We start from the raw sequence: 22,798 nt of genomic DNA on the forward strand, positions 1-22,798 counted from the left end.
GCTGTACGCAACCCCTCTGCCTACGGCCCCCTTCCACTCTGCTACGGCAAAAGCGGTTATGCTTTTTACGACATGTATATTCGTGGTCGCGATTAGCGACAGCTGCGAACCGAATAGGCGATGAAACATTTGCTATTTAATAAACATTTCTTGATTCATATATCATTGTTTTCCTTAGAGGAGCATGATCAATGGAATTTCGATCTTAATTTTGTACAAATTATAGAATTATATTACATCATGAAGAATTGTAAAATATATTATTTGAATTGTATTCTTTGGAAAAATTATTAGATGATACTATGTGATGTAATTTGAACTGTAATAGATTCAACTTTAATTCAATAGAGATTTCTTTGAATGCTTGTTTGAACCCGTAGAGGGTGTTCGTTTGTATCCATCGCTGGCCAGCGTCTGAATGAGATTGCATCGTTATTGAAGCTCTTCCTGCACCAATACACGGCCCGTGATCGAAGTTATGATGTATGGTGTTGGTTTCGGAGATGCAGGTGCAGTCGGACGTCCACATTGCCCGCGACTAATCGCAGCGAAAATATTTGTATGCTTCTCGCCCCTTAATAACGGGAGCATCGGTCATGCTGTTCGGTGACGCGAGACAGCGAATCTCGGAAGAATATTGCAATTTGTAGCGACCGGTCGTTTCGTCCTACGATAAATTAAACGGCGGCCACTTGTTATCGCATCTACAACGTTAATTGGAGCGACTCGAGGGGCGGAGAACATCTGAAACGCGGCTCACCCTAGGAGCCTCATGACTTTCCGCTTTTGCGCTCCAATATTTTCAGTGTTCTCCAATTTCTCCCGCGATTACAAACATTTTGAAAATATACTTTTCTACAGAATTAACAGAAAAGACGAAAGTATCCTCTTAACGTTTTTTTTTAATATTTCACCACTTGCTTAAGTCAATCGCAAATCCAGATACCGTTCGATATGAATCCGAGGCGGCTTACTGGTATGCTGCGCACAAAGGAATGCTCTTTGATCGTACCGACATTTCCTCTGATCACGGTCCCGTACGCACCGTTGCGATTTCACCCCCGGTCCTCGAAAAATTCGAAATATTACAGATTATATTCCTTATAGAATCAGACGTTACCGCGCTCGTCCGCCAGCGAACAACGTTTTATTCCTCGATTTGCACGTTTCTATTTCAAAAAACGGAATATCCGGAATACCTACAATATTCCTAAGGGAGACAAAAAAAAATTGGAAATGTCGAAGATAATGGAAACATTCCTGCCGGTGAAATGAAACGAAACGTCCAGTATTCCCATCGATCCTCAAATTGCGCGGAACACTCAGATTTTCCGGCCGGTGAAAGAGTCTGCGTGTAATAGGTCCAAATTAAAATCGAAAATGACCCGATCGCCGCTGAAATGATGGTCCGTGGCCAAATGGAAAAGCGATGTAGAGGACCATACCCGAGTTTTCGTCCCTCCCCCTCACTGAAGCGTTCAATTACAAATATTTGAACGTCGATTATCCGCGGCTCCCGTCCGTGCGCGCGGCGGACATTTAAAAACGCGCGTTTAATAACACGTTTCCGCGTTACGCTTTGACATAATTTCGCCGTTCCGCGGCCGGTTACATCAATTTCCAGCGGCCGGTTCCAATTGGTCGGCCTCGAGGACGCTCGGCAATTAGCCCGACAGAAAAAAAAAACACAAAATATCCACGTTGTCGGCCGACGTAATTTCATAAACGGCGGTCGGCGGAAAAGTAATAAAAAAGCGGGGGCGGTCTGTTCGGCGAACCGGGGCGGATAGGGGAGGATGGCGCCTCGATGGCATCAGCGGCCGCTCGAACCAGTTGAATTCTTAGCCGTCGGTTTTTAATCTCGAAACGCGCGGGATCCATCGCGGGCTTACGAGCACCGAAAAACGCCGGGCCGCGGATTTATGGAAATTGTCCCGGCGGGGGCCGGAGGGCGAGGCGGGTCACGGTTGCACGCGACCGGGGAGGAGCCACACGCACGCACCACACCGGCGATTTTAATATCCGCGAATGATAAACAAAGTGGTATCTAACGAAGTGGATAGAGGCGCACCGTAATAAAATTTGCGTTGCGCTTCGTCGCCGTCCGAGCAGAGGGAAACGTCACGAGCGGTTTCCTCCGATTTCAATTAGCCGCGGCGACCCTCCTCTGTACACGCGGATCCCGCTCCCAGGAGCCGGAACGAGGACAGTGAATAGGCCGAGGAACGTTTTCAACCTGGCATTTATTTATTCTTCAGCCGCGATACAGGTGTAGCGATCCCTCCGTCGCGATCGTTTCGTTGATCTCGCTGTTGATCAGATTCGAAATGGTACTCTTGTGAGAGATCATGATTAGCCAATCAGTCATTCTTATTTGAAGACTTAACCGAGAATGATAGAAGCAAATGTATATCAGCACCTTTATGGAAAGTGAAAGAATCTTCGAATCAGGGAATTTCTGAAGTAAAAGTTTCAGAATAATCCGCGTTATCTGTGACAGAAATCTCAGCGCGGAGATGCGGATCAAAATCGACGGCCAGTGAAAAGAGTGGAGGTGATAAGCCTCGATATCTCGAGCTACACCCTCTACGCGAGATGTAAGCTCCGCCTATCCCTGGGTTACACCAGGACTTCCAAGACCCCCGTGGTACCCCCCACCCTCGGAAAGGGGGATAACCCAACCCCCGTTCCATCGTCGTTGGCATCCGCGGCATTCCAATTAGCTCGCGAATCAAAAGAGCCCCACTGCCTTTGTGGGGTCTCACCCTACCTCCAGTAAACTGTCTCCTTTCCTCTTCCACCCCCTCCCTCTAGGCTCCCTGCCGCGCGCACGGTTTCACTTCTCTTTCGCCGTGGCCGCTGTTCGTCCCTTTGTCCTTCTCTTTCGCCCCGATCGTCCTCCCGGCCTTCTTCCTTCCACGTTTCCCCGTTTCCGGTAACTGGTCTCCCTCTTTGATTCTTCAATTTTATTTCACGATACGATCGCGTTCTGTCGCTCCTCCGAATCGAATTTTCGAGTCGCGGGAAATTGTTTACGCGCGTTGCCCGACAGCCTGTTATCTTCGTTCGCGAATTTTTCTGTCCTTCGGTTTCTTTCTTTTATTTGTACGATCTTTCATTTTCGACATTTATTAACTTTCCGTCGATGGAAGCGGAAAAGATGATTTCGGTGAAATATTGTTGTTGTTCGAATACTTTTTAACCCTTAACGCGATCGTCGAGATGTGTTCATAGAAGAACACTGAGGCAATTGTAATAATTTCCCTTGATTAATTAGTATGTTAGCGATAAAATGTGTTATCAGAAGAATCCTCGGTCACTTTAATCCCTTAGCATCCCTTTTCTTCACTCATTTTCTGAAAGTCTCAAATCTCATTATTTCAGCCTTCAAAGCCAGGTCGTATAGATCCGCGAATCGCTAAAGGACTGTACGAACGACGCTGGGACTAAAGTAATGTTAATTCGAGTGTCATCGGAGTTAACAACATATTAGGGCCCGAGCATCGCGTTCCCGATCGATATCACCAATGTCCCCGCGCGATAGCGAAGTCCGTACGATTCTCTATCGAAGGTTTGCTTTCTTTGTAGCCCTTTGACATGGGTCGACGGCTAATTTATCACGGCGACAAAAGGGGTGCACGTAACGAGCGAATATTAGTTACCAACGTCATCCACGTCAGATTTTTCCATACCGGAATTACGCGGGTCGAGCGACGCGTGTATGTGCGATCAACGACTACTACTTCATCCCCGTTTTCTCGATTGTCGTTCAGTTCATGCTACCCGGTATTATCTTGCATCATATCAAGCATGTGCTTCAAATCTTGAGGACATGCGTTAGTATTAGCATGAAGCGGATCAATTCTCTCGCGACGTTATAATGGTGACAATGATAGCGTGTCCGATGACAGTTTTTAAGGGGTGAAAAAATTTCGAAGTGTTTAGACGGTTGTGACAAGTTCAAGAAATTGTATATAAATCGATATTTTAATGAAAGGTTTTCAAAATTTTGTAAGGATTACTTAATGGTTCGTAAAGTAAAAGAATTATTGAGGATTGATTAAATGACGCGATTGAAAAGTTGAGAAACTTATCGTTAATTTAATAAATCAGCTCCCGCCGCGTTTTTCTGTGGAACGATAGCCGTGATTCCAGCTCGAACAACCTCCCGCTCCCTCCAGAGTTCCGCCGCAACAAATAATACCCGCTTTCAACGCTCAGATATAATAAAGATATTAAGTTTAATTGAACAAAGCGCGCTGCTCCGGCGCGCCACGAAAACGCGACTGAGCCTTAGCACGTTATTAATATTTAAACAAAAGCTGCGGCGGGATCTTTCGCCTTTGTGGCCTGGCAAAAAGCAACCCCTCTTAGCGGCGGAACGAATAAAATCCCAGAAAGACCGTGAGACACAGCACTAATTAATTACTACCGATTATTAGGAGGAAAAAAGCCGCCGGAGGGAGGTCCGCCCCGGCTTAATTGTTGTCTTACCATTCTCGAGTGAAACACTTTGCTTGCATTCTTCTATCCGCTGGAAATGAAAAATCTTCATCTGTAATTGAGATTCTAACAACTTATTTACGGAACCATTAATTACCATTACCATATGCTCCCGTTTTTGCGTTAATCGAACCTCTCAAAAAATCCAGGCCCGATTTTCCAATCGAAAGCAAAGTTAATGAATGAAAATTCAATATCGAATCTCCACCTCAAATTCAACTAAAGATTGCAAAGGGGTCGATCGGCGGAACTCAACTGAAAAAAAGTGATTAAGCGTGGCGGGGTGAAAGAACAGCGACGGACATACAGATTCGAGGGATTTATTCTTTCGTAACATGTACGCTGAACGTGTACGCCAAGAAAACACAGCATTGTTGGGTTGTCACGTATATACAATTTGATTTTGTGCGCCGGTGCCTGTGGGTTTGGGGGTGAGGGGAACGGTGCTCAGAGCAAAGACCATCCATACACCGAAGACGGGAAGCGGAGGGCACGTCGAACTCTAGTCGGTTTAGCTTCTATATGTACAACTCGTGCTACTAGTGCTCTTACGAAATCACGGGGGACGCGCGGCAACATCTACACGGCTCGAGGACAGTTACAAAAATATATATTACACAACGAGTGAGGGGCGAGGGCGGGTGGTATTGTTAAGGGTTGAAACGATCGAATAATATTACTATATCGCGATACAGTCTACAATAGATTTCCGCGCCCCATTACGATCCACGATAAATTACAATCAACGGGGACTCTCTCTACGTATTTTTTTTTTTCGTTTTGCTTCTTATCGGACACACTTAAAACGTACACCATAGGGGACAGTGCTCGAACGAGGGACGAAGGAAAAATAGTATCGAAAATACTTGTACAAGTCCAAGAAACAATATCGGAAGATCATCGATCCCAGAAATGTCGCGATCGGTTTCAGTTCTTCGGAACATACGAGCTTTCACATCACAGTTTCCCGTCGTCCGTCACTTGTCATGGATTCCTCGAGGTTCTCGCTTCGTCGGGGGGTCGGTTACTCTTCGTATCGGGGCCACAGGTGCGGCAGACCGTACGAAGCGTGCAGGGAACGTTTCGTCTTCTCGTGGTCCGGCTTTCTGTGGTACCTCGACGAAGATCGCGAGTAGTCGCTCGCGAGACGGTCCATCCGATCTTGCTGGGGAATTTGGTAGAACGCGGGGGACTTCGTGTCTCGAAATTTGCGTGGTTTCGTCGCGTACAGGGAGGGTTGCATGTCGTTGACGCCATTCGTGTCTCCTGGGTTGTGCCGCATCACGCAGCGCCCGCAGAACGTCTGCTCGTGGCTCTCAGGTTCGTCGCCTGGAAAATACGAGGGAAATCGAAGGTTAAAACTCGTTCGCAATGTAGGGCAAGTCGAGGAGAGATGGTCCACTTTAAAAAGAACTGTTACATGATAAATATTACTGATTCCCAAGGAAGGAAGTATACAAGAATAGTTAGGTTTCTGTGCAAGGTTCAGTATACCGAGAAAATTGAAAACATTTGTCAATTTTAATGTAGTCACCCAGAATTGCCCTACAGATTTTTATTTGGCTCGCGATCTTGAAGGACATGAAAATTTGTATATTTACTTGGATAGTGACATAGTCAAATTTAGATCGCTCTAGTGAAAGCTAGTACTACTGATTCTAAAGCTTTAATGGTGTTGACTGGTTAAATATTATAACAGATTAATTGGGGCAGAAGTACCGATTGGTCCCTTGGTAGGAAAACTGTCGCGATCATTGAATCTGCAGCCGTTTCTCAAAGGCGACACGTTCGCTCTATTCGACAGGCTGCCGCAACGATGGCACTTCCTCGTTCTGGTGTATTCGGTGTCCACAAGTTGGTTCACATCCGGTTTCGTGCGGGCTCGCCGGCTCTGTGCATGCAACGGCGCCGCATCGTGTCGATTTGGCTCGCCTCTCGATTGTGACCACCGATGATAATCCGCGGACCTTCTCGTTAAGTGTCTCATTGACGTTGGGACGAAGTCTTCATCTGATAAGGGCTCGGGAACCTCGTGCTTGGCGACATGTTGGTAGAACCTAATTACCGGGCGATGCTTCTAATTAATTATCCTCGAGTGACTTCAACTATAAGACACTGGAGTGCAATTATAACTAGATCATAGATCTCATTTGTAAAGGATAACGATCAAATAAACTATCATTTATGAGTCACTTATTCATACATCATCTCTCAAACGAAGCACATCGAACGTAAATTTTCATAAAAATGTTAAACAATTCCAGGAACCTTGTTGTTGGCGAATGACCTTGGCCCACAGCCAAGACATGCTGCTGGCAACGAAGTCTTCGGGGATTTTGTTGCTGGTCGATGGCCTTCCATCGTGCTTGTCTCAGATCTGCCTCCTTACAGGCTCTCTGTTCTCTGTGCATCTGTGGAGAGGGGTCAGATTCCTCGTCTATTTCGTCGTCTGCTTCCTGCTCATCGTACTCCTTGTTCAGGAATTCTCCTGTGTCCGCGGGTTCATCCTCTGCCAGAAAAATTGAAGATTTCACAAAAGGACTGCGCGAAATATTGTCATGAAAATATTCTATTGTCAGTTTCATCGTTTTAAATCTATTCTTATTCTAGATATTAATAGTCTTTATCTAACCTGTACCTTCCTCTTCCACGATCTCCTCCCCATTATCTTCCGTCACCTCGTCATCGACGTACTTCAGTTCCCCGGTGTACCCTTCATAGCGATTTTTGCTCTTAGCCGGGATTTTCGAATGATAATGCTTGTCCCTGTCGAATTTCGAGTGACTCTGCAACCCGTGGCGCGGTAGCTCGCCACTGCGAGGAGGAATGCACTTCAGTTGCGTCGTCTTGGAGCTCGTGTACCCTTTCGGAGCCTTGTACGTCGAAGAGGAATGGTAGCCGGCCACTGTTTCCGCATTCCTTAAGAATATTTTCACAACTCTCTACCGGATACTCACTCTTAATCGCTTACAAAATCTATTTCTTGCAAATCAACTTTCAAACGGTCGGCGTTATTTATTCAGCAAAGTGCGTACCTGCTGCTTCTGTTGAATGAGGACTGACCATTCCTCTGATAATTCCAACACGAATCAGGCAGATTCCTAGAGTCCGAGAACGACTGGCCTGCGTTCTTCTGCTTGTAACCCTCGGCTGATTTCATTGTTGCAATCTCTTCTTGGAAACTCGAAAACTGTCCTTTCACTTTTAGCACCCGACAGGATTCGCATACCATACCACGGTGTCTTTCCAATGCACCCTATTATTGCATTATCCCACAAAGTCAATGCAACACTGAAGACGTAATCCTTCGACCTCAAAGATATCGAGTCCCTAAACACGATTGCAACAAAGTTCAATGGCGCGGAAGTGTCTTAGCGTTTCAGTCATCGGTTCAAAGTACTCAACAGCGTTTCTCAGAGTACCAGTAAAATTCACTAGACGAGCATCCCCTAACCGTGTCCCTTTACCTAAATCCTCGAGATCCACGATCAACTGGGACATCTACCACTGGTCTACAAAGCTTTCCTTCTCAATCTCATCAGAATCGAAAAGAGAGACTATTAAAACACGCAAACAAACTCAAAAAATAGTGGACATATAAAAGCGTCAGAGCTTCTTCATACTCGAACAGAATTGTTCTTCGGAGATTCTCGATCTTTTACCAATCAGATTGATCGGAGGGGGTCGGTCATTTCTGGGATCGAAGAGCTTTATCAGCGACACTAAAGAGGGAACGAGGGAACGGAGCGACGCGTCTCGACCGAGGTGCACGGAGTCTTTTCACCATTTGTCGGCCTCGTTGCTGTCCTCGTGCTCCAGGGAGGAATTCAGCGTGCGCTGGAACTCGTGCACTCGCTGGCTCTGCTGCTCGTGATGGTGTTTCCGCCACTTGATCCGTCGGTTCTGGAACCAGACCTTCACCTGCGCCTCGGTCAGCCTGAGTGCGTGCGCCAGGTACAGTCTCTCCGGGCCGACCATGTATTGTTGACGCGCGAACTCGCCCTCCAGCCGCTCCAATTGTTCCGCGGTGAAGATCGTCCGCACCCTCTTCAGCTTGCCACCGCCGCCGGAACAAGAGCTCGAGCTTCCGTTCTTCGCGCCGCCTTCCTGGCCTGCAATTCGACCCGTGATATGGGAACCGAGCGTCTATCGTTTCCGCGAAAGATCAATGGATCCACGGTAATCTTGTCGAAACTAATTAGGTTCGTGTACGGAGAATATGATATCACGGGATTTTGATTGTAATTTACATGCAACTGAATTGATCGGACGATTCTCTGGAGCTTCGGAATTTCAGTGTAATTTTAATAATTGAAAGGTTATAATCTCATAATAATCGGATCTCGTATTAATTTACTATCAGCCGAATGTATTGAGTCTGCAGTAACCAGTATTATTGATATTTTGATTGGACCGTTCGAAACTTTCGAATGACAATTTGGGGAACAAACTCTTGATCACTGAAACTTTCAACGTTCAACCGTTGCTGATAAATGTAATTATTTATAGCTATTCCAATTCATTTCGATGGAATTTCAGGAATAAATCCGAACGTCCGTCAGGATTGATATAAAAATTGTCGAAGGTTATAGGATCACACAGAATTAATTAATTCCAGTATTCCTTTTACCTCACAATTATAACGACGTGGCAGGGAACGCGTGAAAGCTGACAATACGATCGCTAAACGATTCCAGTTTGTAATGATACTCAATTTCTGTTGACAACAGAAATTTCTCTAACTATGACTATGTAATCGATACGAAAATTTTCACCGGACTGTATAGCAATGGACAACCATTTGTTTCGGATTGAAATTCAGCTGAAGTGAGCAACGTTTGATCGTTCCCGATTAGAAACACTAGAATACAACCAAACATTATTCCACTGGAGTATTCTACAATTTTTAACCTATCAACCGCAACCCCATTAAAAACTGGAAACCAATGATCGTCAAAGCAGATAAACACCGAATAAATACCTTGGTGTTTCTTGTACTGTTGCTGTTGGCCCCGTTTCTCCCTTGGATTGTTCCTCAGCCCAAGAATAGCATCGATAGTGAACGACTTGGCCTGTTGTTGCTGTTGTTGCTGCGAGTGTTGCATCTGGGTGATAGAATGCGGATGAGACAGCTGCGAGGATAGATTCTGTGCTGTCAGATCGGTGCCCAGCAGATGAGACCGTCTCATCCTTTCCAACGCGATCGCCTCGATGTTCTGGTTCCTCGGTTGCGCCTGAATATTCTTAAACTCGTTGTGCTCTAAGATAGGAGGGTTCTCTAGCAATCCGCCACCGCCGCGGAGTCTCTCCAGAGCGAAGTTCCCGATGTGATTGTCCCTCATTCTATCCAGCGACAGATTAAACTCCTTCATCCGATCCAAGCTATAATTCTTCAACAGCCCAAAATCCTTAATATCCTTCTCGGAAACGGCGAAGTTCAAATCCTTGCCGTACCTGTCCATCGACAACGCGGTATGAGCGTTCTTCTGCCTCCCCTCGCGGAGGTTAAACAGAAGATCCTTGGCCGTCGGATTCTTGGACCTGCACAGACTCGACGTTTCCAGGGATTCCTCGTTCTCGTTCAATCTGTCCAACGGATAAGCCATTTCGTTCAAACCACTCGCGATGTAACCGAAGTCTTTGCCCTTGTTCAGACTCATCGGAAGATTCCTGGTCGCGTTCTCGAACTCCTCGAAGTGGATCCTGGCAGGTTCCAGTCCCAGATGGAAATCTTTAGGCTCCGTCGCGTCTTCCTTCGATTTCTCCACCGACAGATTCAATTCCTTGACTCGCTCGTAATCTTGAAACGCTCTCAGCTGCGATTCCGAGTGGCTGGACTCGCTTCTGCAATCGGACAGATCTTCCACGGTGAGTCTTCCCGACGGATCGTTGGCCTCCATAGTCGTCCCAGCCGATACGGTCCCCAGAACCACTCTAATACCCGATCAGTCTATCCAACGTTTCGAGATTCAACGTGGAATCCAATGCGCCTTCGACAACGGGACACCGTGGAAGTCCATCTCGTCGAAAACTGACAGCAATCCCTTATCACTGAACAACCCGGCACAAAAAGGTCCGTCGTCGGAACCCGCGCACAGACATCACACTGGTCCCTCGGGGGAAGACGGCCGGCGGAAAATCGGGTGATCCTCGGTGCGAGCGTCGCGACGTTCTCAAAGCGTCCGCGGTAACGGGAAAAACACGAAGAACCGAATGGGAACGATGATGAGGGCAGCTGGGAAGGACGGCCTCGCCGCGCTGGCGCTGCACAGCATCCCAGGATAATGATGTCAGGCACGAGGATCACCGCTATCAGAGAGGGTTGGCCGGCAGGACTAAGGATATCCGGCTAATGATCCCGTACGTGACGAGGGGGGTATTCACCCGCCGGTGCACACCACCGCCGTCCTCCTACCCCCGCGAGCATCCGGCGTCCCCCTCCGCGCAGCCCCTTCATCGCCGTTCACCACTCTCCTAACAATCACTACCAGCGTTGCGTTTCACCTCCGCAACCCCCAAATGGACCGCAGAATACCCCCTCGTCGCGGTCAATATTTTTTCGTCCGGCGAAGGAACGGCGGCACCGAGCGGCCCGATTGGCCGGCGGCTGCCATCACCACGCCGCCGCGACACGCCCACCGTCGACCCTGTGGGGGTTATTTGCGGGGAAGTCTGTTACTTTTTTTCCAACCCTCCGCCTGAAACCCATCCAGCCGCGATCCGGCTCTCAAGACCAGCTCGTTCTTCCTCTCGTCCTCTTCTAGGCCTTCCGCCGCTCTCCGCGCCCCTCCAACCCCATTAATAAGCTTTCCCGGTGTAGACCAACTCGCCGCCCCCGCGCGACAGTCTCACCGACGACGGACGTGCACGCTCGACGGTGGATCGCGTGCACCAACACGCCTCGCGTCCTCCTCGCGACGATGTCATCCGCGTCTAAGACGTCCCGGTAATTAGGTGGACGGTCTAATGATGATGAGGTCGTTTAATTTTGTCCCCCCCGGGGTGATCTTTCTTGCGCCCCCGCGGATTGAGACGCCCGCCGCTGATGAATTCACTTGGGAGACGATGATTCGCTTGTTTGCGCGCAGGTTTTTCGGTTGGATTGGCTTCGTTGCGTTTGGAATTGGTATCGCGGGATGTGGGAATGGTGTCGTTGAATGTTAATTGTTGATTACGATGGTGACTATAATTGATTGGTTCTGGTAGAGCTTGGAAGCTTGAATTATTGTGAAGCACTTGCAGTCAGGATTACATTCTTCTCTATTTGTGACGTATTCGTATTATTTTTTAATTATTTGGATTGTGGTAGTACTGAACATTATTAGTTGGGGCAGAAGTATCGGTTGAAAATCATCGTGGTTGCACACATATGTCTCAGATTCTGAGCAAGCACGGTTCGTCTAATTGCCCCTCTCCAGCCTGAAACTTCATCCGCAATCCCCTCATTAGACGTTGACGGGTATGCGGGAATTTCAGTACCTCGGAAAACCTCTAAGAAGCTTAAGCTCAAGGGCAACAGCTTAATTACGTCAAGGTTTTACATCGTGTTGACCTTTCCGGCCTCGTCATCGTCTTACATGCTTTCTTATCTCATCTCATCGTATATCATAATTAAAATCAAGATCCAACGATCGGTTAATAAATTTCACGTAGACGTTTCCATATCTTACCTCCTAGTTGAAAATCAAATCGAATTGGATCAATGACGCGTCGCTGAATAGACTTCTCATGAAGTTTCGTTCCTTTATGGCCGTTCGAGATATTAATTGCAATAAATACTTCTACGCGGGGCCATTATGAAGTTGAGATTGCACTATAAATCCCAAATTTACTTCGGCGTCTCCTTACATATTTTATGAAACCGAACAATGGATCCGGCGTAATTACGTCGTATATTTCCCGTGCCGCTAGAAGTTCGCGTAGAAGTCGTCGGCCGGTTCAAAAGGTGCCGTAAAATTAAACACGAAATTGAATTTTTAACGGCCTCGCCTCCCGTTCTCAAACTACGAACAGCCGTTATCGGTATATCATCCCGCAAAACTTACTTAAACCTGCAACTCGTCTTCTAATTAATAAAAATCAGTACAAAATCTTGGTTTCATTAATTAAATACATATATACTACGTACTTTAAGTGCCAAAAACAAAAGATATATCACAAAAATAATACCTTAAAACATTGAGCGCCGGCCCCGCGATAATGCGGGATTTTTAGTCTATCACTTAATTGCTGATCCTACGTTCATGCAACATTTTAGATATACATAACACAAATCTAAAGTAAAATTTACAAAATCGAATTCCTTATTCTCTTCCGTAAGTTGGAAATTTTGGTTTAATCCATGTTTAAAAATGTATCAATGCAATCTCCGACGCTCGCGTTTTTAGTAGCTGAAATTTAGCCGGCGTTCAATGTGTTAAGAATGCGAACAAAGTGACATAACCTGTCAATCTCAAAAATACGTTCTTGTTTCGAGTACGATACAAACGACACGCAATTTTCATCTGTTACTGTTTTCTTCGCCATACGTCCAACCGTAATTGAAAATACTATCGCTTGTTTTCCGTTTTCCATCCGTTCCAGCCACGCTCGAGCTCCCAGCGGCGGCATGTACAGGCGACAAAAGGTCGAAAAGCATCCCCTAACGTCTGGAACACCCGTAACCCCATTCCACGGTGTTCGCACTACATTCAGGTCCGGTAATTATTAGCTTTCGACTGGAAGAAGCTCCTCGCCGCCAGACTCGCGCCGTTGAATGAGATTAGCGACAAATGTTTAAATTAAACGGCAGGCGGAACGACGGCCGGGGGGACGGAGGGTGGGTCGGAAAGAATTTCTATTGAAGCCCGATACCCAACCCTCTTCGAGTCTGGCCAAATGACTAGCGACTCACCCTTATTACGGGCGGAAATTTATCACGGAAATTTCGGAGAGTATTTTACCCGGATAATTGCTCCGCTTTATAAGAGGCGCGCTTACGAGCCAATATAGAAGGCAAAGACGACGATCCCGGGGCCGAGAGCGCCGTTCGCCTCGGCGAATTTCCCTCCCCGAACGATCTTTAATTAGTCCGCGGCTGTTAAAAATGAACACGCCCGGCTGAACGAATAATTTCATCTTTCCGATTATGGGGATGATAATTAGTTGATCTTCCGGAATTAAATCTTATCTTATCCTCATCTGCTTCGCCGGATTGCTACCATAACCTATAAATGTCACGTTCAATAATGCCCATACACATTCGTCAACGTAACATCCGTGTTACCAGTATTTCCATTGCCAACCACAGACGTCATTCGTATCCAACTTCCCCAAAGTCTAAATGGAATATTAATAGAAAACGCAACAAGGTCTAAAAGCGTCGACAAAATGGCCGCAGTGTCTTTCCGACCGGCTGCGAACGGTGTTCCGTTCTCCACTCGCGGCGTGATCCGGCGATGACGTAAATTGACTCCGGCACGTCGATCAATCTCTGTTACGGTCTCGCAGCGCTCCTCGATAATCGCAGGGATCATTAATAAAGCAAACGAACCTCCGCAAATTGGCCTGAAAATCAGATATCGCTGAGAGGCCGCAGGTAAAATTCCGCAAATATGCGCGCACACGGCGAACGGCAGCTAGACGCCATCCCCTGGCCACCTCGATGTAGACGTCACCAGGGAACGCACACAAAACGGACGCTGCCTCCGTTCCCGGTTCCTCCGGCGCATTTCTGCTCCGTTATCGCCCCCTCCCACAGCCCCATGCCCCTGAAGTGTAGTTCCAGTTCTCATTCCACATGCGATATTAAAGCTAGGGCAATTAGCGGTGGGGGTTGCTGAAGAGGAGGCGGCAGCGGACGACAGTTTCAGCCACCTCTCCCAGGCCGAGCGGCTGGTGGGGCTGCCGGCGATATGATTGGCTGTCAGGGGGGTTAATCCTCGGTGCCGGCCACACCCCGCCACATCTCAATCCACCCCCCGTGAATTTCGCTGACGGCGCCGCGCCGCGCCGCATCCGGCTCGGCGCGGGGCGGCGCGGTGCACGTCTTGGGATACGCAAGGTGGATTGATTGAGATCTTCGGAACGGCGTCCCGGCTGCGAGGAAAGGCTTGATGGACTCGCGAGCGAGAACCTCGACGGATACACGGGGTACGTAGAGAACTCGGCCGCGTCGCTCGTTAATTGCCGAATGGGGCTCGTTCATTCGAATTCTCTGGCTTCGGGGATTTTCGGCTGACGCCTCGAGAGACGGCGCTATCGAGGTAGTTCTTTTTTAATGGGACACTGTAGTTTCGTTATGTGCTTTCTATTGGCCGATGCGGTATTTTAGACTGTACGTTGTTTATTGTTAATGTTTTAGATTTATTAGCTGTTGTTATGTGATCTCTTCTTCGCAGTTGCTTTTTTGATAGTTTACTGGACAACGTGTAGGGTAATCTTTGTCTTCTACTCGTCAGTTCCCAATGTTATTTTACTCGATGTTAGAAGGCGAATACTGCGATCATCGCAGATTGTAGATCAATAAGATTGATTGCATGATCTGTGACTGTCACGAATCCCCCCGAAACGAGGCAACTTTCGTTGTTAATTAAAATTTCGGAAGGCTCGCGTCGTTCCATCGACGACGGCGGACTCAATAACGCGGGTGCGGCGGTAAAATTTGTTAAAAGATGAAAGGGCGACCTCAACCTCCGTCTAATAAGAGAAGCGGTAATAAAAAATCCCTCGACGGAGCGTGGAAGCGGCGGCGGGGAGGTGGAACCGAAACGGAGGAGGTGGAATCTCGGAACGCACGAAACAGTGAACGCTTGATGAGCAGGAAAATGAGGATTTTTCGAATGAGAGATCAAAAGAGCGCAGCGACGGAGCTAGTTCCTTACGTTAATGCGGTATACGGGCGATGCAGCTTAAATCTGATTTGCAGCCGCGAACGAGACACTTTAAGTTCGTCGCGAAATAATTTAATTACATTGCTACTTCACAATTAGCTTCACGCGCAGAGAACATATTTAACCGTTTCATTGTTTCATCTGCACAGTATCTCGTAATTGTTAACATCGTTACACGAGCAACGGTTCTAATGAAGAAACAAACATGATTTTCATACGTCCAGTGGCCATACACGGAGTGGCTCCCTAAAAATGAACATCTGAACCGTTGTCGTCGGTGTTTAAAATAAAATAATTGCACTAAACATCGAATTGCCAAATGCACCAGCGCCGCAACCTCATTCGAGTGCTCGCATCTCACTTTCCATAGACAATTACCACTAGGCATTAACTATTTACTCATAATACCCGTTTACCACCAAATTATCGATCACACGCTACACACAGCAGCTAATCGTTGAAGCCAGACATCATTGAACGACGCGTCTGCCGGCGTTAAGCCCCGTCATGTGCGTGAATGTAACTATGCGTCTACTGAACAATATATGTATTATGTTTTAACGCAAATACACGACTCTAATGACGCGCGTTAATGACGGGAAACATCGGGACACGCGAAAGATTCGCTGCAACGCAGAGCTGCAGGCTTTCATTTTGAATTAAAATCGAAAGTACGCATTGCGTTAAACGTATTTTTCAAGCAAAAGGCAGACATGCGAGATAAATATAGCCGTAACGAACTAAGATCGACTTAGCATATTTCTGCCATATTTTTTGTACCGAAGCCACTCGGTTTTGTTTACCAATGCTAAACACGTTAGTATGTGTTACATTGTCACCGTCCAGGTTATATCACCTTGCAATTCATTTTCTCCGAGACACTTGTTTCTCATCGCAGTCGAACGTTATTCCGCAACGGAATAAAGTCGCCCTCTTCGAGCCGCGTGGCGTATCCGCGCTATTCTCTGATGTCCAACGAGAAGTCCAGCCAGGAGTTGCAGTAATTTTCGCAAATCACGTGAAAATTCTTCCCATTCGCAGGATGCTCGGCTGGGTGTTGTTTAAACGGAAAAATGTGTACCATACGAAGACCGCGTTCGACGCGAAAGAGGATACGTTAATGAGAACGATCCCTAAGGTGATCTGCGTGGGAATCAGACCTATGTAAATATACTTGTTTTCAATTTATTTTGATCAGTAAACGCGCCTTTAGCTTCTAACATCGATTATTTCGTCGCCTTCGTCGATTTGTGGGTCTCGATCGCGAATTTCCTCGCGAACAATATGGCGCCGCAGTTGGTCCCGCTAATGGCGGTTGTTTGATTTCACACGAGTCGCTTGGAATAATAGCCGAGACATTTGTTTACGTAAATGGCCTGCTTTTTATTTACAATTCGATACAACAAGTGTTGCAATAATATCTTGAAAATATTTGTGTTGTTTAGAATCTGGTTAGAACCTTTTAAAAAGGAAATATGTTTGCTTCGGATCTCTCTTTAAACATTTACGTATGAAATGCTCGCTGTTACGAAAAGAAGACTCCGCTTGATTCAGATTCTTCTGTTCTGCTGCATAGAATATCGACGATAATTGGTCGTACAATGAATCTAATTACATCTTTGCCTGTTTTCAATTGTGCCAAGCGGGAAAACAATCCTTGAGTACTAAGAAAAATCATTAAAACTAATTATTCCCGTCTACGTCACTGGCTAAACGCGAAGTGATTCATTTTGCTATCACAATAGCTTCAGTCACTAATTACAACCTATTATCTACATTCAAACTTATACTCCTATGAAAATCTCATAAGTCACCAATGTTTATTACCGTTATTTATTTATTATAATAATTAAACAGACTTAAATACAAGGATAATTCCGTAAGAAACTAACAATTAAGAGTTCAAGAAACCATTTCTCATTTAGAATCTCGGTATCTTCGCAACTGTGATACGCGTGGGATGTTTAATTTGTCTTCAGCTGACGGAAATATCTTCGTATCATTCTCCGGGGAATTACGTTGAACTGGCCGATTACACACGGTGGTCCAGTTGTTTCGTCGATTTTAGAACAAAGTTTCCCTATGTATTTCTCAGAAGTCGCGAGCCATTGTTTCCACATGAATATTTTACTGTGCACAGCTGCGTTATGCTCTTTAACCGTGATTATCGCTTTCTTATCGTTGTGTGAAAGCCATAGGGCGTAACGGGGGAATTCACGATTAGAGAGAACAAGAAAAATCTCCAGTGCCCCTACTCCGTTCGCTTTCGGAGTTCGGAGTTCCCGCTCGACGGATATTTAGTGTGGTGACTGTTTAGTTCCACTCTTCCGTGCGCGCCGCACACACGGGGCGAATTTCGCGCTGATACAGTGGCCGATTCAAATGTGACGCTCCCGTCGATAAAGATAATAATACCGCAATTTCGACACCTGGCAATTATAACGCGCTCGATATACACACAAGCGAAGACATCTCAATTTAGAACGTAAAACGCCTCAGTCGCTTTCGATCGTAAGCGAGCTGGCATCATGAAAAGGCTTTCTTTCTTTAAAAACGATGATGCGAGTGATACGTGCATGACGGTTGTGATATCGTGATCGGATATTATCGAGGCAATAGATTCTTTCGATGATGTTGACCGATTTGGTGAAACTAAGACGACAGCGCAGGAAACTCGCGAGGCGCACGAGCGTCAAGCAAAATTTCGAAGGTCGCAGGAAAACTTCGGTCGTTTATAATGAGGCTTATTTGAAGAACAAGTATCTTTCTATCATGACGGACAAAGAGCCTGACTTTAGCGTGACCAATTATAATCTGAAGGTAAAGAACGCGAAGAAAACAGCCGCCGAAGACAAACCAGTGATCTCGAGTTCGAAATCTGATAGTGTAAAGAACGTTAAAAGTGACTTTAAGGACGGAAAGAAATTAAACGATGCGTTGCAGACGCAGTGCAGGACGAAGTATAGTTGTGCGTGGTATTTAAAGTTCAGACGTCGAGTGCTGAAAATCCTGCGGAATCGAGTTGCACCGGGGGTGGTTTCAGGGTGAGTCGAAAGAGAAGATTTTTAATAACGATTTACGATTCGAGGAACGCAAGTATGAGTTTAAAAATAAATGAAGAGACGTAATTAAGAGTGTAAACACGTACTCTTGATTATACGTGTTGCGAGTGTTGGGTAATTTTGATGATTATATGCAAAATGCATTGCTCGAAGCGTTATATACAGACTGAGAAATGACTTAAGGTTAGTTTCACTTTTGCCTGCTGTAAGCTGGGCTCAGCGAACCGTAGAAATTTTAGCGAATACGGCGGCTAGTTATGTATTCTGAGTCATATGATCGTGAGGCATGTGCTAACATATTCGAATGCACATACGGTGTATTGATCCTTTCGGATGCAGTCGTGTGTAACTGATTTAAATGACTCCGATTAATAAATGTGCTTATCATCATGGTAGAAATTCCATTTATACGCAAGCATAAACTGCCACAGCTATTTTTGATCATTCTAATTAATCGCGATTATCGATCGATTTATTATAATCTCGCATAGGAATTACTGTAGACAATTAAATCCTTAGAACCCTAAGCACAAGCGTTTACAACAGTTTGTTTAGAAAGGAAAGAAATTAGATTATCGTTCCTGCAATTAACCGTTCCTTTGTAATTAAGTATTTACGTCAGCTTGATGTAAATTATGCACTCTGTTCAGGATGCATATTAAATTACCGTATATGTAACGTTATCATTCATTAACCCCTTGTCGTACAATGACGAGTGAGACTCGTGATGAAGATGTCTAAACTAATTTAACAAGAATCAATGTTACTCATTACCCACGGATCAAAGCAAACGACTATTTCGCTATTATCAATGTATTATCTTCAAATGAAACTTCCGCCTGAAGTAGAATGGATTTTGTTGTATTTCTTACAAATTGTCGATAGTAAAATATTACACGAGCTTAGTAACGAAAAGTAAATAGTACGCCAAGGGGTTAATTAGCCACTGTCGCGTACAATTGAATCGATTAGCTGGTTCGAAATCATTCGCCCCGTAAGAAGTAAACATTGTTTATCTGGCGAAGAGAGATAAATCGACGAATATCCCGCGCGATAATGCACTTCTCACGGTGTTGCACGTGGCCGGGGAGTTTAAAGACCCTCGGCACACCGGCGGAAAAGCCGGCAGTCAGTGTTTACGCGGGGAAACGTGCGTGGGTGAGTCATCCGAGTAAATGACAGCGAGCAGGTAACGCTCGCGTGCCCACCATCGGACAATAATAGCCGACGCAGCGGACTAGCCTCGGAATATTTAATTCTTTCGCTCTTTCAACTCGAATTTACGGTTCCTCGGACGATGTCTGACTTCTAATGCAACCGAATATAAATTACCTGCAGTGGACTTTGTATTTTTATACATTTAAGCAATTAGGTATTCTGACTATGCTTCAATGTAATCCATTTTTTGATCAATTAGTCAAATCTGTCAACAATGATTTGGTCATATTGCAATCTAATTCATTTTTTGATCAGTTAGTCGTTAAACTTAACGTGATTGAACATAAATTACCTGTAGTAGGCTTCGTGTTTTTATGCATTTGAGTAATTAAATGATTCGGTCGTATTCCAATGTAATTCATTTTTCTATCAATTAGTCGTTAAACCTATAACGTGATTGAACATAAATTACCTGTAGCAGGCTTCGTTTTTATGCATTTGAGTGATTAAATGATTTGTTCATATTCCAATGTAATTCATTTTTTGATCAATTAATCGTTAAACCTATAACGTTATTGAACATAAATTACCTGTATCAGACTTCGTTTTTATGCATTTGAGTGATTAAATGATTTGGTCGTATTCCAATGTAATTCATTTTTCTATCGGTTAATCCTTGAAACTGAATGTTTGCTGTTGTTTTATGGGTGGAGAGTGTTTACTGTTTAACAGAGATTGAAAACAAGTCGCCGACTATGCAAATGAATATCTATCTCCGATCTATGCGTGTAGCCGAAGCACAGAAATAGTAATTCTCGGGTCGATGCCCATGCGTGCCGATAATACGAAGCCGCGTGCACAATAGTTTCTAATTACGTATTACTCAAGGGCCTCGAACTTCATTCAGCCCTAAGTACACGGTACGTGCGCCGCGTAGCTGTGTACGCCACAGGATCTTGCGCAGAACGTGGATAATGGACTTCCGGCGTGCATCGAACCTGAACGCCGCGGGGTCTACATTTTTACCTCTTTCCTGGACACGACTATTTTCAAGCATTTTCTGTAACAAGGATTTCCAATCGTGGAATTAGCTCCATGCGAACGTATAATTTCCTTGTTATCCTGCCAAGAGAATCCTTTGGCCCCTTGGCGTACTATTTGTTTTCGTTACTAAGCTCGCGTAATATTTTACTATCGACAATTTGTAAGAAATACAACAAAATTTTCCACTCTACTTCAGGTGGAAATTTCATTTGAAGATAATACATTGATAATAGCGAAATAGTTGTTTGCCTTGATCCGTGGGTAATGAACAACACTGATTTTGTTAACCCTCTGTAGGCCCATGTAACTTTGAAGTCACATATCAGTATATTGGTGTCTTGTTGATTTATTTCATTTTGCACTCAAAGTGGAGAATAAAATTAAGTAATCAATTAACTTAAGTTTAACGTCATTGTAACTTGAAAGTTACAAAATATATTCGTTTGATGAAGTTATTGAAACTATCGAATACATTGTTAATTCGTATGCAGATGTGGATATTTATTAATTTCGCGCTACATAGATTTTGTTATAATTATGAACAAAAATTGGGCCCATAGAGGGTTAAATTAGCTTACAAATCTTCATCGCAAGCCTTACTCGTCATTGTACGGCAATAAAGAATACAATCCATTCGAAAGCTAACTATTCATTAGCAAATGATTTCTCCAGGGATTCACTTGAGAACTTTACAAATAATTTATTTCTTTACAGACCACAAAGAAATATTGAAAATTTCATTGACAACAAGGAATATGTTGATTTTAATCATATATTTGTAATATTCTTGACCCAACCACGATAGTAGGAGATATTCTCATAAATCCCGGATACTACGCCACAGTTTTGACCAAAGGACACGACACCATAAATCGTATGTTTGCTTCCCAAAGGACCTCCCGAGTCGCCGGAACACGAATCCTTTCCAGGAGTTCCGTAACAAAGATGATGCTCTTTATCTACTAGCATCTGGTAGTCTTTAGTTTGATTGACGCATACTTTATATGGTACATGGCGAACAGTGACTCCCATTAGAGTGTTGCTAACTTTTGCCTAGAAAAAGATATAGTCTTCAGTTCGAAACTTTGATCCTGGAATAAGAAATTCCAAATTTTATGGAGGAATTCACTAACATTCTGTTGAAATTCTTGATAACCCCATCCACAGACACTCAATCTCCGTGGTGGCCTACTGGACTCCTTCGGCAATTGGGCCGCCTTTACTCTGCGCGAAAAACGGAAAGGCGGCCACACTTTGAAAAGTGCAATGTCATAGTAGAACATACTGTTGAACCAATGAAGAAACGCTGTCGCGTTGTACGCGTGCACTTCTGTCAAGCCATGCCGCGATCCTCCTCGATAAGGCGAGTTCGATCCAGCACGTACATGATAATTCCTTGTCTTATCCAACGTCCTGGAAAATGTATTCAATTAACACGATCCGTGCTGAATTTTCCGTTCAGACCGAAAGTGAATTCTCAATGAAAAACGAAGATCTTTTTAAAAATTTATTGTAGAGTCAAAGATAGGTATTTCAATATCATGTACACTGCGGTTATTTAATTTTAATTGACTGTAAAAATGTGGGTCGTATACGCCCCATACGGCCTGAAGGGACTTAAAAAAATGATCCGGCACGGGACGTGTTAATATTGAAATGAAAATAAGTGTTTCCTTTGCTAGAAATAAAGTGTTCAACTTGCAAACAGTGTAGAGCAGTTATACCCCATCTGGCAGACAATATGCTAGCGCCGCATGCGAACCCGTGAGAATAGTGTAAAGACAGCTGAAATTAATCATATGATTTTCAACTACTTCCGAAATTTAAGTTGCTAGAAGAAATTAATCGCACCATGTATGGTCTTTGGTTGATGTCAACAGAAGTGCCGCCTACTATTCTGATTTTAGCATTCGACGCGACATTCTCTATTCTTACTGCAACAATGAAACCTGCGAAGGTAGAAAAATATTTCTACATTTTCGAATTAAGGATAGAAAGCGTGTGGTGTTAAAAAATTCAGTGTTTTATAAATATGTATGAAAAGTGGCGATACTTGCACAGTAAACGAAGAATTGTAGGTTCAGCAGGCATTTTACAACATGCACCATTAGCACGAACACGTTGAATAAATCTGTGTGACAAACCGAGCGCTTTGCATCT

General features: G+C 44.9%; 5 protein-coding genes across 6 annotated transcripts in view; 2 read left to right on the plus strand and 3 right to left on the minus strand.

Annotated features, from left to right (window-relative positions):
- Positions 1-5,503: 5,503 nt before the first annotated feature.
- LOC116432665 (uncharacterized) lies at positions 5,504-7,663 on the minus strand. Its single transcript, XM_031989841.2, has 5 exons — positions 7,539-7,663; positions 7,136-7,422; positions 6,772-7,012; positions 6,223-6,560; positions 5,504-5,832 (listed from the first exon to the last, which is right to left on the minus strand). The coding sequence occupies exons 1-5, from the start codon at positions 7,661-7,663 to the stop codon at positions 5,528-5,530; spliced, it is 1,296 nt and encodes a 431-aa protein (XP_031845701.1). The 3' UTR covers positions 5,504-5,527.
- Positions 7,324-10,774, minus strand: LOC116432697 (uncharacterized). The gene is made up of 3 exons (XM_031989938.2): positions 9,485-10,774; positions 7,539-8,615; positions 7,324-7,422 (listed from the first exon to the last, which is right to left on the minus strand). Exons 1-2 carry the CDS (start codon positions 10,401-10,403, stop codon positions 8,284-8,286), a joined length of 1,251 nt encoding a protein of 416 aa, XP_031845798.1. The 5' UTR covers positions 10,404-10,774; the 3' UTR covers positions 7,324-7,422; positions 7,539-8,283.
- Positions 10,775-16,266: 5,492 nt separating this feature from the next.
- The window catches only part of stac (C2 and C2B_Munc13-like domain-containing protein staccato), a 32,162-nt gene continuing 25,630 nt past the window's right edge, over positions 16,267-22,798 (plus strand). Inside the window, exon 1 of one of the 2 annotated variants that reach the window (XM_076374569.1) lies at positions 16,267-16,538. In XM_076374569.1, coding sequence (XP_076230684.1) covers positions 16,417-16,538 — 122 coding nt within the window. In that variant the 5' untranslated portion in view covers positions 16,267-16,416. The remainder of the gene's footprint in view (positions 16,539-22,798) is intronic. The other variant, XM_031989849.2, reaches the window with a different exon arrangement.
- On the plus strand, positions 17,739-21,487 carry LOC143174246 (uncharacterized). The gene is made up of 2 exons (XM_076364791.1): positions 17,739-18,418; positions 21,353-21,487. The coding sequence occupies exons 1-2, from the start codon at positions 18,003-18,005 to the stop codon at positions 21,441-21,443; spliced, it is 507 nt and encodes a 168-aa protein (XP_076220906.1). The 5' UTR covers positions 17,739-18,002; the 3' UTR covers positions 21,444-21,487.
- Positions 21,407-22,792, minus strand: LOC116432670 (trypsin delta). Its single transcript, XM_031989863.1, has 5 exons — positions 22,696-22,792; positions 22,490-22,587; positions 22,341-22,423; positions 21,772-22,051; positions 21,407-21,691 (listed from the first exon to the last, which is right to left on the minus strand). Exons 1-5 carry the CDS (start codon positions 22,727-22,729, stop codon positions 21,407-21,409), a joined length of 780 nt encoding a protein of 259 aa, XP_031845723.1. The 5' UTR covers positions 22,730-22,792.

The sequence above is a fragment of the Nomia melanderi genome, chromosome 1 (assembly GCF_051020985.1).
Source record: "Nomia melanderi isolate GNS246 chromosome 1, iyNomMela1, whole genome shotgun sequence".
NCBI lineage: Eukaryota > Metazoa > Arthropoda > Insecta > Hymenoptera > Halictidae > Nomia > Nomia melanderi.

Bases quoted from the DNA above. Each gene is read 5' to 3' on its own strand.
- LOC143174246 (XM_076364791.1), top strand. From the start codon at position 18,003: ATGATGTTGACCGATTTGGTGAAACTAAGACGACAGCGCAGGAAACTC. The intron at 18,419-21,352 runs GTGAGTCGAAAG...ATTTCTTTACAG, and splicing joins GCACCGGGGGTGGTTTCAGG to ACCACAAAGAAATATTGAAA.
- LOC116432665 (XM_031989841.2), bottom strand. From the start codon at position 7,663: ATGAAATCAGCCGAGGGTTACAAGCAGAAGAACGCAGGCCAGTCGTTC. The intron at 7,423-7,538 runs GTACGCACTTTG...AATATTCTTAAG, and splicing joins TCATTCAACAGAAGCAGCAG to GAATGCGGAAACAGTGGCCG. The intron at 5,833-6,222 runs GTACTTCTGCCC...CGTATTTTCCAG, and splicing joins TCCTACCAAGGGACCAATCG to GCGACGAACCTGAGAGCCAC.
- LOC116432670 (XM_031989863.1), bottom strand. From the start codon at position 22,729: ATGCCTGCTGAACCTACAATTCTTCGTTTACTGT. The intron at 22,588-22,695 runs GCAAGTATCGCC...CTACCTTCGCAG, and splicing joins TACAATTCTTCGTTTACTGT to GTTTCATTGTTGCAGTAAGA. The intron at 21,692-21,771 runs GTTAGTGAATTC...ATCTTTTTCTAG, and splicing joins ATCAAGAATTTCAACAGAAT to GCAAAAGTTAGCAACACTCT.
- LOC116432697 (XM_031989938.2), bottom strand. From the start codon at position 10,403: ATGGAGGCCAACGATCCGTCGGGAAGACTCACCGTGGAAGATCTGTCC. The intron at 8,616-9,484 runs GTATTTATTCGG...GTCGAATTGCAG, and splicing joins ACAGTACAAGAAACACCAAG to GCCAGGAAGGCGGCGCGAAG.